The sequence below is a fragment of the Gadus macrocephalus genome, chromosome 20 (assembly GCF_031168955.1).
Source record: "Gadus macrocephalus chromosome 20, ASM3116895v1".
NCBI classification, from domain to species: domain Eukaryota; kingdom Metazoa; phylum Chordata; class Actinopteri; order Gadiformes; family Gadidae; genus Gadus; species Gadus macrocephalus.
The window spans coordinates 14,580,865-14,597,001 of NC_082401.1; the positions used below are offsets into that span (position 1 = coordinate 14,580,865).

The following is a 16,137-nucleotide window of genomic DNA, read 5'->3' on the forward strand; positions in this document are numbered from 1 at the left end:
CAATGACAGTAGGTGTTTGGGCACAGAGAAGTTTAGCATTCAAATCTAGCCGTCTACGTTAGCCCTGTATGTTAATTACCATTGACGGCGCCTGGACACCCAGCTGAGCTGAAGGTGTGGGCCGACCATCAAGGTAAGGGGAAATATAATACATCCAAGCGGCCTACATGAGCTGGTCTGGACTATCTGTGGGGCCCAGACCCCCGCTAATGTCAACAGTAGAGATTAAGCTGCTGTAGGTCATGTTTGAGAGATGGAAGGAGAGAGAGAGAGCGAGATGAGAGCAAGATTTTGAAGATAACCCCCCTCTCTGCTTCATCCCTCCCGAGAAATGTTGCAGTTCACCTCAATTTGATCGACAGGTAAGATGGATTCCCTGAACCAATCTTGGACCAGATGCCCTGATTTGTGCAGAGACGGGAGCATTCTACAATCTAAATCGTCTAAAACACAGAGCCGGGCCCGGCACAGTCGACTGGGACTGATATTTTCACAGAGCGTTTCACTCCCTAATAGCTGACGGATGACTGAACCATTTATAACAAATTACCCTCAAATAATTACTCATTAATCTTACCTATAGCAGCTTTAAAGTTATATAAATGAATACAAAAATAGATGCATTTAGAAATGTATATTGTAGAAAGAGAAATGATGATGAAAATATCCCATCAGGGGCTTTGTTTCCTTTGCCCGACTAAAACAAGGCAAACTTGGAATCCAATTTACCAAATTTGCACGGTCCAAACATCCAGCACCCTTCCCTTAAAGGCTATTTAAAATATGAAAGCTTAATTCTGTAATTTTCAAATAAAAATGTTAATGACTTAAAAATCAAAGGAGTAATTAAACAAAGGGAAAACATGTCTTCATGACTCATAAAGTCATAACACAATGAGTGTGATGAGATAACCCCCAAAAATCTACATATATCTAAATCTTAAAGAACGCTAATAATATTATTCAAATATGGAACAAAGTGTTGATAGGTAAGTCATACAAATCGTTTTATCGCACTATACCAAACATTGTTGAAAAAAAAATCATTGCGCACTTCAATAATTTTGGGTTCTGCCGTTTACCTCACAATCGTTCAATCACAACGGTTATTTTTAAACATGGTGTCATGTGACTGGAACACAGCCCAGGCTTTGAGCCGTTGCCATTGCTACATCACACTTCAACTACAGGGGCTGCAGTGTCAGCAGGGCGCCTACACGTTGACTCTGGACTGAGCTCTAAGTTCTGAGCTTCAAGCCCCCACTGTCTTGGTCGGTCTCATACTCCTACAGAAGCTGCTTCAGATCCAGGGCTGTGATTGACTGTCTGGTGGAGGCTCCAACAGACAGTCAATGGAGCTGTGATGAATGATTAATAACTAGTGTGGTTGGTGACTTATTGAGATCGACTCTTCTCCTTTGGAGGACGGACATATTGTCACGGGAACAGTGAAGGCTAGTAAAGTACATGTTTTAGCGAGCATGATGAACACTTTAGGGTGTGTCTTTGCTCAATACTTAACATAATCATAAACATTCAAGTCTCACAAACATTCACTAGTCCCCAGACTTGATAATACATACGCAAAACCATGGTTTATGTCACACAGGAATGACTTGAACAACTCTGGTTTCTTGGATGTTGCCTCACTTCCATTATTTCACCAAGATCATGTCATAATGAGACGATAATTAGACAAGTTTACTGAATATGATCTAATATGATCACTCTTCCAATAGTGAGGCCTATATGGTGGACGTTGCTACATTTACCTATATATTTAGGGCATTTAGCAGACGCTTTTATACAGAACAACTTACCTTATACATTTGTCAGAAGAAAGAGAAACAACAATATATCTCTGCCGGTACAGTAAGGATGTTCATAGAACCAAGTGCCAAGCACTTACAATTTCTAGGTTAACCCATTCCCCGTATACAAAAAGATAGCTAGGACAACGCTAAGTACTATTTGTAATAGTATCATTTAACATTGCTGGCATCGGAAGCCTCAGTGGAAAGCAAACCCCCCCCCATGCCTGAATACTGGTTGTTCGTCTGGACGCTCGGGATGGTGATGTGATTGGAGCAACAATGTGTCTATGCTACTCGCCCCCTATAGGTGACTTTTACTGGGCCCCTCCAGAGAAGAACAGGGGATGGTGATACGGTTTATTGCAAAGTTGATCGACAATGCTACCTGGTGCTCCATGTTGCCATGCAGCAGGAGCGCTATTGAGTGTGTGGGGTGATGCCTGACCTTTGCACATTGATTGCTAAATGTGCATCAGGTGTGCAGCATCAGAGTCCAATCAGTCTGACTCGGGCCAGGTGAGGCTGCCAGCCAACCAGCCAACCTCCACACACTCTGCAGTGATGAAGGTGGAGCCCGGATTATGTGACTGCATTATCAGTGTACGCCTCTGTTCATTATTGTGGCTACTTAACTGTAGGCCTATACATGTGACATGCGAATGCAGGGACGCGGGAAGTCAGTCCGAGGGGGGGGTGCTGAGAGAGAATCTATATAATGGCGTCATAATAAATGCTGCGCAACATCCGTTGTTTACAGAGACGAGATGAGGGGTGACGTCACATTCAGGGATCCGCTCTGATAAACACTCTACTGGTGTGTAAAAAGAGTTCTGCCAACTAGCCACTGTTATTCACAAACGTTAGCAAATAAACAATGTGGAAATTAGAGTCAACTCGGCTGATACTGGGCTGAATTTCACACACTAACAACATGCCGACAAGCTGTTGCGGTCCGGGATTATACACAGCGTTATAACAAGGATTCAGGAGGTTATTTCTAAAGGTTTACAAAGGAAAGTGACAATAATAGAAAGCCTTAATTTTCATCCAGACTTACGAGTTGTCTGATATGAGGAAGGTGACGATTTCTCCGTCAAGTGAACCGCCCGTCTTTGCTCTTTTTTTGCCAACCAGTTTACGTGCGGGATTCCAGAATCAAAACGATAACATTCAACGTGTCTATTAATATGGCAGCAACATTTTACACCAGTTTTAGAAGGTTCACTACAACAGATGTTGAACACCAACATGCTTATGTAAAATCAGCATAGTACCGATAATATGATAAATATCATAAAAAGGGTGGATGTCAATAATTTAATGAAAAATCATGTTGTATGATAAAATTAACAAAAAAAAAGTATTGATTTGTTCAGAAAACTTTCTCACTTGCAGTTACAGCCAGGGGCCGCTGCAGCACCCAAAGCACCCCCACTTCCCGCGTCCCTGGGTAACACTGTTGTTTTTTATTGGTCGTCATGAAAAAAAGCATAAGGGGTAACACTGTTGTTTTTTAGTGGTCGTCATGAAAAAAAACCTAAGGGGTAACACTGTCGTTTTTTATTGGTCGTCATGAAAAAAATGTAAGGGGTAACACTGTCGTTTTTTATTGGTCGTCTTGAAAAAAAACATAAGGGAAATAATAGAAATACACATACATTTTAATGTCATGTATATCCTCTTTAATGATGATTGATTATTGTGTATTGTCATTGCCTCAGTGGTGCAGTGGGGTGCACTCTGCCTAACCCCCTGGTGACCGGGGTTCAAGTCCGGTTGATGACGTCTATTGGAAGTTTCTTATCTCTATTTCATGTGAATTATAAATTCAAGTATAACCTTTGTGATGATTTTAACCGGTGTCTTGATGGTGCATTGTTAAGTTCGGAGGTTAACACTCTAAACAGCTCATGTTCCGATCCCTGCAAAAACGTCGACATGGGTGCCACTGTCGTTTATTATTGGTCAACATGGAAAAAACCTGAGGGGTAACTCGTTTTTTATCGGCCGTCATGAAATAAATATAAGGGGAAAACACTGTTGATATTTATCAAATAAAACATAGGGGGTGACACTGTTGTTTTTCTTTGGTCGTCATGAAAAAAAACACAAGGGGTAACACTGTCGTTTTTATCAAATGAAACATGAGGGGTAACACTGTCGTTTTTATCAAATGAAACATAAGGGGTAACACTGTCGTTTTTCTTTGGTCGTCATGAAAAAAACCATAAGGGGTAACACTTGTTTTTTATTGGTCGTCATGAAAGAAAACATAAGGGGTAACACTGTTGTTTTTTATTGGTCGTCATGAAAAAAAACATAAGGGGTAACACTGTTGTCTTTGTCAAATAAAATATAAGGGGTAACACTGTCGTTTTTTATCAGTCATCATGAAAAAAACAAGGGGTAACACTGTCGTTTTTTTTCATGACGACCAAAGAAAAACAACAGTGTTACCCCCTATGTTTTATTTGATAAATATCGACAGTGTTACCCCTTATGTTTATTTCATGACGACCAATAAAAAACAGCAGTCTTACCCCCTATGTTTTTTTTCATGACGACCAATAAAAACGACAATGTTACCCCTTATGTTTTTTTTCATGACGGCCAATAAAAAACGACACTGTAACACTGTCGTTTTTATCAAATGAAACATGAGGGGTGACACTGTCGTTTTTCTTTGGTAGTCACGAAAAAAAACATAAGGGGTAACACTGTTCCTTTTTTTATTGGTCGTCATGAAAAAAAACATAAGGGGTAACACTGTTCCTTTTTTTATTGGTCGTCATGAAAAAAAACATAAGGGGTAACATTGTTGTTTTTTATTGGTCGTCATGAAAAAAAACATAAGGGGTAACCATGTCGTTTTTTATTGGTCGTCATGAAAAAAACGTAAGGGGTAACACTGTTGTTTTTTATTGGTCGTCATGAAAAGAAACATAAGGGGTAACACTGTTGTTTTTTATTGGTCGTCATGAAAAAAAACATAAAGGGGGTAACACTGTTGTTTTTTTTGGTCGTCATGAAAAAAAACATAAGGGGTAACACTGTTGTTTATTATTTGTCGTCTTGAAAAAAAAAATAAGGGAAATAATAGAAAGACACACATACATTTTAATGTCATGTATATCCTCTTTAATGATGATTGATTATTGTGTATTGTCATCGCCTCAGTGGTGCAGTGGGGTGCACTCTGCCTAACCCCCTGGAGACCGGTGTTCAAGTCCGGTTGATTTCTTTTCTCTATTTCATGCGAATTATTAAGTCAAGTATAACCTTTGTGATGACTTTAATCGGTTTCTTGATGGTGCATTTTTAAGTTCGGAGGTTAACACTCTAAACAGCTCATGTTCCGATCCCTGCAAAAACGTTGACAGGGGTGTCACTGTCGTTTTTTATTGGTCAACATGGAAAAAACATGAGGGGTAACTCTGTCGTTTTTTATCGGCCGTCATGAAATAAATATAAGGGGAAAACACTGTTGATATTTATCAAATAAAACATAGGGGGTGACACTGTTTTTTTTCTTTGGTCGTCATGAAAAAAAACACAAGGGGTAACACTGTCGTTTTTATCAAATGAAACATGAGGGGTAACACTGTCGTTTTTATCAAATGAAACATAGGGGGTAACACTGTCGTTTTTCTTTGGTCGTCATGAAAAAAAACACAAGGGGTAACACTGTCGTTTTTATCAAATGAAACATGAGGGGTAACACTGTCGTTTTTATCAAATGAAACATAAGGGGTAACACTGTTGTTTTTTATTGGTCGTCATGAAAGGAAACATAAGGGGTAACACTGTTGTTTTTTATTGGTCGTCATGAAAGAAAACATAAGGGGTAACACTGTTGTTTTTTATTGGTCGTCATGAAAAAAAACATAAGGGGTAACACTGTTGTCTTTGTCAAATAAAATATAAGGGGTAACACTGTCGTTTTTTTTCATGACGACCACTGTCGTTTTTATCAAATGAAACATGAGGGGTGACACTGTCGTTTTTCTTTGGTAGTCACGAAAAAAACCATAAGGGGTAACACTTCCTTTTTTTATTGGTCGTCATGAAAAAAAACATAAGGGGTAACACTGTTCCTTTTTTTATTGGTCGTCATGAAAAAAAACATAAGGGGTAACACTGTTGTTTTTTATTGGTCGTCATGAATAAAAACATAAGGGGTAACACTGTTGATTTTTATTGGTCGTCATGAATAAAAACATAAAGGGGGTAACACTGTTGTTTTTTATTGGTCGTCATGAATAAAAACAAGGGGTAACACTGTCGTTTCTTTTCATGACGACCAATAAAAAATGACAGTGTTACCCCTTATGTTTTTTTTCATGACGACCAATAAAAAACAGCAGTCTTACCCCTTATGTTTTTTTTCATGACGACCAATCATGAAAATTGGTCATGATTAAAGGGTAACACTGTTGTCTTTGTCAAATAAAATATAAGGGGTAACACTGTCGTTTTTTTTCATGACGACCAATAAAAAACGACAGTGTTACCCCTTATGTTTTTTTTCATGACGACCAATAAAAAACGACAGTGTAACACTGTCGTTTTTATCAAATGAAACATGAGGGGTGACACTGTCGTTTTTCTTTGGTAGTCACGAAAAAAACCATAAGGGGTAACACTGTTCCTTTTTTTATTGGTCGTCATGAAAAAAAACATAAGGGGTAACACTGTTCCTTTTTTTATTGGTCGTCATGAAAAAAAACATAAGGGGGTTAACACTGTTGTTTTTTATTGGTCGTCATGAATAAAAACATAAGGGGTAACACTGTTGTTTTTTATCGGTCGTCATGAAAAAAACACAAGGGGTAACACTGTCGTTTTTATCAAATGAAACGTAAAGAAAACTCATTTTTTATCTGTGGTCATGAAAAACCCATAAGGGGTAACACTGTTGAAAAGTATCGAATAAAACATAGGGGGTAACACCAGGGACGCGGGAAGTCAGTCCAAGGGGGGGGGGGGGGTGCTGAGAGAGAGTCTATATAATGACGTCATAATAAATGCTGCGCAACATTCAGGGCTCCGCTCTGATAAACACTCTACTGGTGTGTAAAAAGAGTTCTGCCAACTAGCCACTGTTATTCACAAACGTCAGCAAGTAAACAATGTGGAAATTAGAGTCAACTCGGCTGATACTGTGCTGAATTTCACACACTAACAACATGCCGACAAGCTGTTGCGGTCCGGGATTATACACAGCGTTATAACAAGGATTTAGGAGGTTATTTCTAAAGGTTTAAAAGCAGAGTGACAATAAAAGAAAGCCTTAATTTTCATCCAGAGTTACGAGTTGTCTGATATGAGGAAAGTGACGGTTTCTCCGTCAAGTGAACCGTCCGTCTTTGCTCTTTTTTTGCCAACCAGTTTACGTGCAGGATTCCAGAATCATAACGATAACATTCAACGTGTCTATTAATATGGCAGCAACATTTTACACCAGTTTTAGAATGTTCACTACAACAGATGTTGAACACCAACATGCTTATGTAAAATCAGCATAGTACGATATTCAGCTATCGACAGTTCTGCGTTGTGCGTCATAGCCTACGTCAGCCTACTCAGACAATGTTCTAAATAAAATGAAATGATAATATGATAAATATCATAAAAAGGGTGGATGTCAATAATTAAATGAAAAATCATGTTGTATGATAAAATTATTAAAAAAAAATAAAAAAGTATTGATTTGTTCATAAGACCTTCTCACTTGCAGTTACAGCCAGAGGCCGCCAGGGGGGGGGGGTGTGCTGCAGCACCCTAAGCACCCCCACTTCCCGCGTCCCTGTGCGAATGCCTACATATACAACACTATACAGGTTTTAGAAAGTCTCCTTCTATTTAGGGGATCATAACATTTAAAGAAAGGCTCTGGATCATGTTTAAAGTCTTCTACATAAAGGATCATAGCATTTGAGAAAGTCAAATGGGGCTGATTCATGTTTAGGTATCTTCTTTGCAGCTTAATTTATTCTTCTCCTTTGTTCTAATTAATCATTGACAAAACAAATATCCAAATACGAAAATTATTGCGTCAGAAGTATTATATTTAATGATTTATAATTGAAATGTAAAAATATGATCTGGATGTGATATATGCTTGATGTGTCTAACATAATGCAATCCTTTGACGAAGTCGCCAAATCCCTCTCTCCAGAACAGTATGTGAATCAGTGCTTTTTTCCAAATATAGAAACTAAATCTATCCAACGAATCCAATAAACCGCTTCATCAAATAAATACACATCCTCCACACTTCCTATTAGTGGAGTGTTGTGTGCCGGTGTGTGTGACGAAAAAATAATACGAGGCATTTATTATGGAGATACCTTCTACCCTACGATAGGGGGCGCTGTTGAGGTTGAGACCTCGCAGTTGAACCGAGTGGAATCGCTGAAGTTCGCAGCATCTGTACAACAGAGTTCCTGGATGACCTCATACATACGGAGCTTTTGAAGGCAATTGCCAACCAAACATGAAGGGTGTAAGGACATCTCTGTAGCACTGCCAGACAGTGATGCAACTCACCACATGATTCCCAATCGATTCACTCAATGGAGCTTAATGATAACTTTCACCTCGTTTTTTACAAGAGTTTGTATATATCTGTAATTGCCTTACTGCGCATCAGACCACTGTTGAAGACATGCACATGTTTAGTGGTTAGAAGTACAACAGGATAAGGCCGTCATGAGGACCACAGACAGATCTTCTCCTGGTGGGTTTGGAACCTAAAGGCCCATGGTGGGGTTGGACCACATCATGGGAGGCAACACTCGGCACTCAGCACTAATTGTGGCCTGGTCCACCCTTGCAGTCCTCCCTCTTCGGTGTGCGATCTGTTGTGATAGGATAATATGAAGCGCTCTTTGATCATTGTCGGCCAAGCGGCTAAAAAACAACATGGAATTTAACGTAAAAAACATCAATCAATATGAACTCTGATCTTACTGTTCAAACTTTTTGATATAAATTGTTGTACAACCTCAAGCAAGGGTATGTGCATGTGTGTGTGTGTGTGTGTGTGTGTGTGTGTGTGTGTGTGTGTGTGTGTGTGTGTGTGTGTGTGTGTGTGTGTGCATGGATTTGTGCATGTGCGGCTCTGTTTGTATCTCAGGTCAGACTTTACTGTTGCCTAAGTCCACTGAAGAGGTGTTTCCATGACTACAGCGCTCTTAGGTAGAGGAAAAACCAAAGTGATGTAAAGTGAAGTTAAGTGTTCAAAGTTTGAAACGCTATTAATAATTTAAGACTTGCAATCCTTTGCCACCCATCGCATTAAATAATGACAAATGATCAGATGTGTGTGGAGTAATCAAACCGTATGCTATTAGTGCTTGACATTTCCACCTGTTAATGCATTAAAACAGTACCTCAATAAAGAGACTATCACTATTAACATTAGAAGGATAAATGTGTAATATTTACAATATATGTAGGCCTGTAATAGGCCACAGTGGGTTTCAAAACGTTTACAGTGGCTGCCTGTTGGTGGTAAACTAAATTATCTGAATATCAACATAACATACATGATCTATTCAACTCATCCTGTGAAGGATTTCCTTTCAGATGGAATGAGAGCATCACACATCCAACACTCCTCAACTAAACATCTAGTAACCTGGTCGCTGTGGTGACAGCTGGACCCTTCCTCTCACAGGTTAATCCAGGTATTAAACAATAAACTACACTGCTTCTTTCTCCGAGTGTGTGGAGACCATGTAATAATGCCCGCTTTACATTATGCTGCACATTTTTCTAACTGGAAATATCGAATATTTGTATCATCGGTGTGAAAAATTTATAATAAAATAACCTGCTTACCATTCCTAAAATTCTGCAATTTCAAGTTAGGTTTGTTGTTTTGGATTTTGTAATGATTATTGATTATCCTCAGCCTTTTGAGATATAAACATCTGCTGTGACTAAATTGAAATATTTTTTAGTAAAGCAAGATAATATACTATTATCAAAGGTTATAAGTGAGCTGAATAACTTCTGCACACAAGTTTCTCGACATAAACCAGTGTCCAACTTCAAGAAAAACCTTGAGTTCATATTGAGTGTTCTCAAATTCCCACGCATTCACAATCTAATAAAGTTCTGGGATTTTGACAACTGAAGGGTTTGATCTGTGTTGATTCCTACACCATTGTTTGCTGCTCCAGCTTACACCAATGAAATGATCATGAAACTAACTTTCTTCATGGATAAGGTGACGGATTGCTGACATCTCAACTTCACATCCTCTTCCGGCAAGAGTCATGGAAACAAATTATTGTGCGATGAGGAAAATGTTATAATCTTTATTCTCACACAGTATTTGGGTCATTTCAACAATAGCAGATCTTTCCAAGAGCATGCTAAGAGCACCCCATAATGGAGCAAACAACGGACACTTTCATTCAACAAAAGCTATTAAATATAATTTACATATGAGGGAGATCTTCCACCGAAGACAACGGTCCAAACACAAGCTGCACACTTGTCTCGCTGGATATGATATAGACACTGAATCCAAACTCATGAGCTCATGAATTATTTTAGAAGTTTTTTGGGGGGGTTGAATCCCAAAATATTTTTTATGAGACTATATACAGAAACAAAAGTAGGCCAACTAGACTAGAATAAGCCCTGGAAGACCCACAATGTTCAAGAAAAAACAACTAGTATCAGTAAGAAATAAACCAAATACTCTAGGAAGGAAGGGCATGGGACAGCTGACCTTACTAATATAGAACCTGTATTGCACTAATGAACTTCTACTCTACGTGTTACAACATATTCCTGGGGTCTTCCCGTTTCACACGGTGGTCGAGGCACGACGTCTTTTCGTGGCATTTGCTCTTTTTGTTCTGGTGCGTTTTCACGTGCTTTGCCAAGTGGTCGCTCCGCATGAACCTTTTGCAACAGTCCGGGCACACGAAGCGCTTCTCCCCCGTATGAGTCCTCAGGTGTCTCTGCAGCTCGTCCGACCTGGTGAAGCTCTTGCCACAGAAGAGCCAGTTGCACACAAACGGCCGCTCCCCCGAGTGCCACCTCAGGTGCGCCTTCAGGTGCGACGTCTTGCCGTAAACTTTCCCGCAGCCCGGGATGTGACATATGTGCTGTTTCTTCTTCCCGGGCTCGTCGCTGGAGGTCGACGACTGGCAGTTCGGACACCTGCACCTCCTGCACCGCCGGGCAGAGGCGAGAGGGGACTTGGTGTGCAGTAACGCGGCAATCTGCGTCTGGTATTGCGCAAAGTCCGTATGTCCGAGCACCAAGCCCCGCTGCAGCTGGAACCGGTGGTGGCCGAGGGACGACGGGTGGCTCACATGGCCCCCCTGCTGGAGGCTCCACCACGGGATATCCTCCCCGTGGTTGGGGGACAGCTGGCGCTGCTGCTGGTGCATGAGGCCGGAGTGTCCCGTCACAAAGCTGGGCATCGAGGGCGCGATGGGAGCCGGGGCTGCGTAAGTGACCGCGGGGACGTAGGTGGGGGGGCAGGTGGACTGCAGGGACTGCATCGAGCAGGGGAGCATCTTGACCGGGGAGAAGTCATAGGGATACGAGGGGTCTGCCGGAGGGGTGAGCGGTAGCTCGTGGTGGTGGGAGCTGAAGGAGCTCTGGATGTGCGCGGACAGCTGGGGCTTGGAAGGTAGTCCGAAAGTGGAATTGCTGCTGGAAAGAGCGGTCTGGTGATTCCCTTCGTTACTCCACGGGTGAAACAAACGCGACGGAGAGCTCAGTGTGGGGTCATAAGGCACCTGGAGGAAATCGGCGGGATTCGATCCGTGGTGGTGGTGGTGGTGCCCGATCCGGTTACAAGTGGCCGCCAGGAGAGCCAGGGGAGAGTGTTTGCAGTTCTCCGGGGAAGAGTTCGGAGTGCGATCCTAAATAAACCAAACACATGTTAAAGATTAATATTGTGCATCCCTGCTCACCCAGTTCAGAAGCAACGTCTAAATCGTCAGGACAACGCAATAAGATAAGGTTCGCTTGTAATTAAATATAGATTTGAAAGGAAAACTTTTGAATAGACTTCAACGAACAGACTATTCAATAACCTACACTTCAGACTATATTCTTCGACGATTTAAAAACGAGTAATAAGGGAAAACTATTCCAAACAGAATCATTGAATACCGTCTATTCATGTGATTAATAGTCCATTAAAACTAGTCAAAATAGCACCCTCCGTGCTCACAATCCGCATAATCCCACCGCTCCAACATGTTCAACCGCGTTTACAATTCCGCAATAAAGTCCACAAAAACTTTGCCACAAACCTGGAGAAAAGCGTGGAGCGTCTCGTTCCTTAGTACAGCCACTGCTGCCATGGTGCAACGCGTCCTCCTCTCGACAAGGAGCAAATCGAAATAAAAACTAATTGAGATAAATATGTAGGCCTATATATTTGTAGTAAAAAAAAGTATATCTTGTCGCGCAAAGGCTTCACTCTGAGTTGCTTCCTCTCCGCCAGATATCCCTGGACTATCTGAAGAGTGAGGGATCACTTCTTAGAATTTGATAAGGACTTTGTTGGGCCGCCAGCCAGTCAGAAATAAGATTTATTACTTTGAAGTTTGCCGCTGCCCAATCATCAAAGAATAGCGGCTCTTTGAGAAGGGAAAGCAAATCCTTTGAATCCACAAAGCTCCTATGGTGTGTTTGTTGGGCTGGATAAAAGAGCTGATTATTAGAGGGGGATGGGAAGGGAGGAGATAAAGGCGGGACAATTAATGAAGTAATCACTATGTGGGAAATGTATATACACAAATAATTGGATTTTCTTGATCAAAGACCCCCGTGCCGCCTGGAGACGCCGGTATTGGCTGCCAGAGTCATCTGATCCTCGCTTTGTAATTAAGGATTTGTAGCAGCAACTCTGCGTGACAATGTGACGTTGTTATCACTGGAGATCTCTCCACGTGCGCCGGGCTGGTTTTGATAGAAGAGACACAATATCAAGTCATGCAAAAAAAATACTTCTCATGTCTTATAATTAGCATTCTTTTTACGTTGGTAATATGAATATAATTGCGTCTCTCGTCTTTTAACTGCAACATTGCTATTAACATTCAATTAGGGTGTTCTGACTTCATGATTTATGTTTCACCTTGGCTTGTTGCAGACTGCAGCGATGATGTTAAATTTTCCTGATCATTAACATTTTAGTCGAACAATGCCACGACAGGCGATAACTCATAGATTACTCTAAGCAGCTCATTTAAATTTGTCCAACATGCTACTTAACATGACATGAGGAACGGCACAATAGCTCTCCCCTGATTCAGGTGTCAGAAGCAGCGCCGTGAATGGCTGACGTCTCCATTGTGTGTTGCGTGTTTTTGTCTTTTAACAACTTGTCAGTTCAAGAGGTCCGGGAGGAAGGATCTCGAAAGACAGACGAAAAGAAGACGCTGAACCATCTCTGAGCATTCTAATAGTTTCACAACATAAACAACCGGTGTTGGAAACGAAATTCGCACAAAATAAGCAATAATCAAACTTTGAATGTAAAGCAAAATATTTTCTACCACAATGTCAAATTCCCATTTCAAAACGTACACCAGTCTACTCAAACCGCAGCAGGGGAAGTTGTTGTATAGTTTTATATATCAATTCTGTGATCTTTATCCCGCTCCCCTGCAGAAACAATCAACTGTCCTCTCCCCACTAGTTTGGGGCGGCAGATTTTGAATTAGATCTGTTCCTTTGAAGGGATTAATGTTCCCAGTCTCTCCCACGGCTCTACACAGTCATGAGGGAGACAGAGGGAGAGAGAGGGGGAGGGGAGAGTCCTGCTGGTGCTGGAAGAACCATGTTTAACTACTAAATACTACTAGCTAAAGAGGAGTGCTAGAGCACGAAGCTGTTCCCCCATTGTGGATCAGAAGGGTTTCAATCACACTCAAGAGGCAGAATATGAGCTTTTTTGTGTGTGTTAAAGGGTTTTGTTTTGAAGCCAAACATTTAATAAAAACGAGGTAGAGGAATTGGACAAACATGACAACACAAGTGGGCAGTGCTATTAATGGTGTATTTATTACAATTGCTGTGCGCTTCAGTGTTTTACTTAAACATAGATATCATCTTCTGATCTGTTTTGTGGTTTTGTGGAAGTTTACTATAACACAATTGTTTTTAAACCCTTTAAAACATTGTGTTTTGGATTCAGTTTGTTCATCTCTCTTTAATAAAAACAAGTAATTAAAAGGTGATTCGTAACAACATACACATTGACATCGCGATACAAACGGTGAACAGGCAAAAAGTTTCAGTTTCAAAGGCAAACAAAAAACTGAAGTCCTTGACTCTCAGTGAGAAAACAAATCAAATCACACTTATTTATCAACAAATGACATGGGCGGCCCTGAAGGCCCATAAAAACATCGCCGCGCCATAACTCTCCAACCAAACAGGACACATGCTCATTGGGATGCAAACCTTAATGTTATATAAAGCACATTGTCAGAGACTTTACAGGTCTTTTGTTTGATCTTATTCTTTTACAACAAACATTTCTACGTCTGTCGATGGTTTCTCATCCTCCCCCTGTGTTTGTGCTCCCTGCCCAAACTCATGGGATTGAATTACAGATTGAGATTTATACCCATGAAACAACCGTTACAATGGCGCTAATGTTATACACAGTATTTCTTCAGGGGTACACTGTTATTTTGACACATCCAGGAGGACCCATAAATACCGTACACGACAAAATCAATTGTAACTTGGTTTGAGAGTCTCTTTTCTGACCGAGATTATCCCAAAGAAGCGGCAAAAGCTGAAGGAGGTCAGACAGCAAAGTTTGTCGCTGCTGTGTGAGTTCTTGGTTAAAACATCAAACAGTCAAAGCTAGCAGCGAACACCCTGCCAGTGAATGAATACATGTGATCCAAATATCATCCCAATCATCTTTAAAGATAAGGAAACACAATTTCATGGGGAGATCGTTGGGTCTTGTGATGTTCATGGATAACGTATGACTAATAGAAAGTCTGGGGATATATTACTGTATATGGAAACATGTGTGCGTACGTTTCCATATCTTCACAATATTAACATACATGTTTCCTTATGTATTAACATACATGTGCAACAGAAAGTCTTTGACGGTCGCTGATCTCAGAACTTTATTCATAAATATTTACATTGGGTACACCGCAACCTATAAGTTGTAAGACGTTATGTTAAAGGTTTTGATGGGTTTATTAAGATATTCCCTGGAATCTCGAAGAACTACTGGAAGTAGAAGCAGCAACAGGAAGGTTTTTTCTTAATCTTTTTATAAAATATCAAGCGATGAACCAAAAACAAAACGTAACCCAAAGAACAACAACCATTGACGAAAGAAATGATAAAAAAAAGCGATTTCTAAAAAATAAATAGAATTTACAAAATCACAAATCGCGTGATTATGCAATCTTTAGGTCCGGTGAAGTGTGGACGAAGGCCATCTGCAGAGGAGAAAGAGAACACATACTGTATTACACATGTATGAGTACAATATCTAATAACAAACAACCACTAACATAACCCGCCCTCGTCCATAACCATAACTCTTCTGGTTCCCCCGGTTTGTTCCTCAACTCTGTGGAACTTGTGAAGCTCTCATGCTGAGACAAGGGAAGGCTGAGACCTCCAGCGATCTGGCAGTTGACGAAGACAGAGCAGAGGCGTCAGTAACGGTCGTCACAACGACTCGCACCGTTCCAACTTTCCAACTGTCCAAGACTTTGGACGGTTGGAAATAAAACAGGTTCCACATCTGTCTCCCTGCGCGAGAGATGAGAGATACGATGGGTGTGTGTGTGTGTGTGTGTGTGTGTGGGGGGGAGCTTGTGAGTTAAAAAAAAGTGAGCGAAGGGGAGAGAGAGAGGGAGAGGGAGGGAGAGGGGGCGAGAGAGAGGCAGAGTTGCTTGGGGCTACAGGGTACTTGAGCTGCTATAATGGCGTCTCGTATGAGAAAACATCTGTGAATTTCCTCAGTGATCTACAACAAAGTAGAACTCAGAGCAGTCACTCAGCGCCGCCTTTGAAGTCGCTCTCTGACAGAGAGCCGCCATTGTTCCCCGCGCCGCGCACACACAAACCCCAACTTTGGTCTCACTAATTTTCCCCCTGCAATGCGATACAACTCTAACCCCGTGCACCTCCTCCACCTCCTCCACCTCCTCCTCCACCTCCTCCACTCTGGTCTCTGTGAAGCTGGGGTGCTCCACATATTCGAGAGCAAACAGCAGAGCCGTGGCAATGAGTGGCTCTGGGCCGGGGGTCGCAGCAGACGGGACGGGTCAGCGTCCCCCCCACCCCC

General features: G+C 41.3%; 2 protein-coding genes across 2 annotated transcripts in view; both read right to left on the minus strand.

The window, feature by feature from the left end:
• Window positions 1–10,126: 10,126 nt before the first annotated feature.
• Window positions 10,127–12,498, minus strand: sp5a (Sp5 transcription factor a). Its single transcript, XM_060040682.1, has 2 exons — window positions 12,107–12,498; window positions 10,127–11,710 (listed from the first exon to the last, which is right to left on the minus strand). The coding sequence occupies exons 1-2, from the start codon at window positions 12,155–12,157 to the stop codon at window positions 10,610–10,612; spliced, it is 1,152 nt and encodes a 383-aa protein (XP_059896665.1). The 5' UTR covers window positions 12,158–12,498; the 3' UTR covers window positions 10,127–10,609.
• Window positions 12,499–13,815: 1,317 nt separating this feature from the next.
• myo3b (myosin IIIB) overlaps window positions 13,816–16,137 on the minus strand; it is a 64,167-nt gene continuing 61,845 nt past the window's right edge. Inside the window, 1 exon segment of the mRNA XM_060039466.1 lies at window positions 13,816–15,280. The gene's annotated coding sequence lies outside the window, so the exon portion shown is untranslated.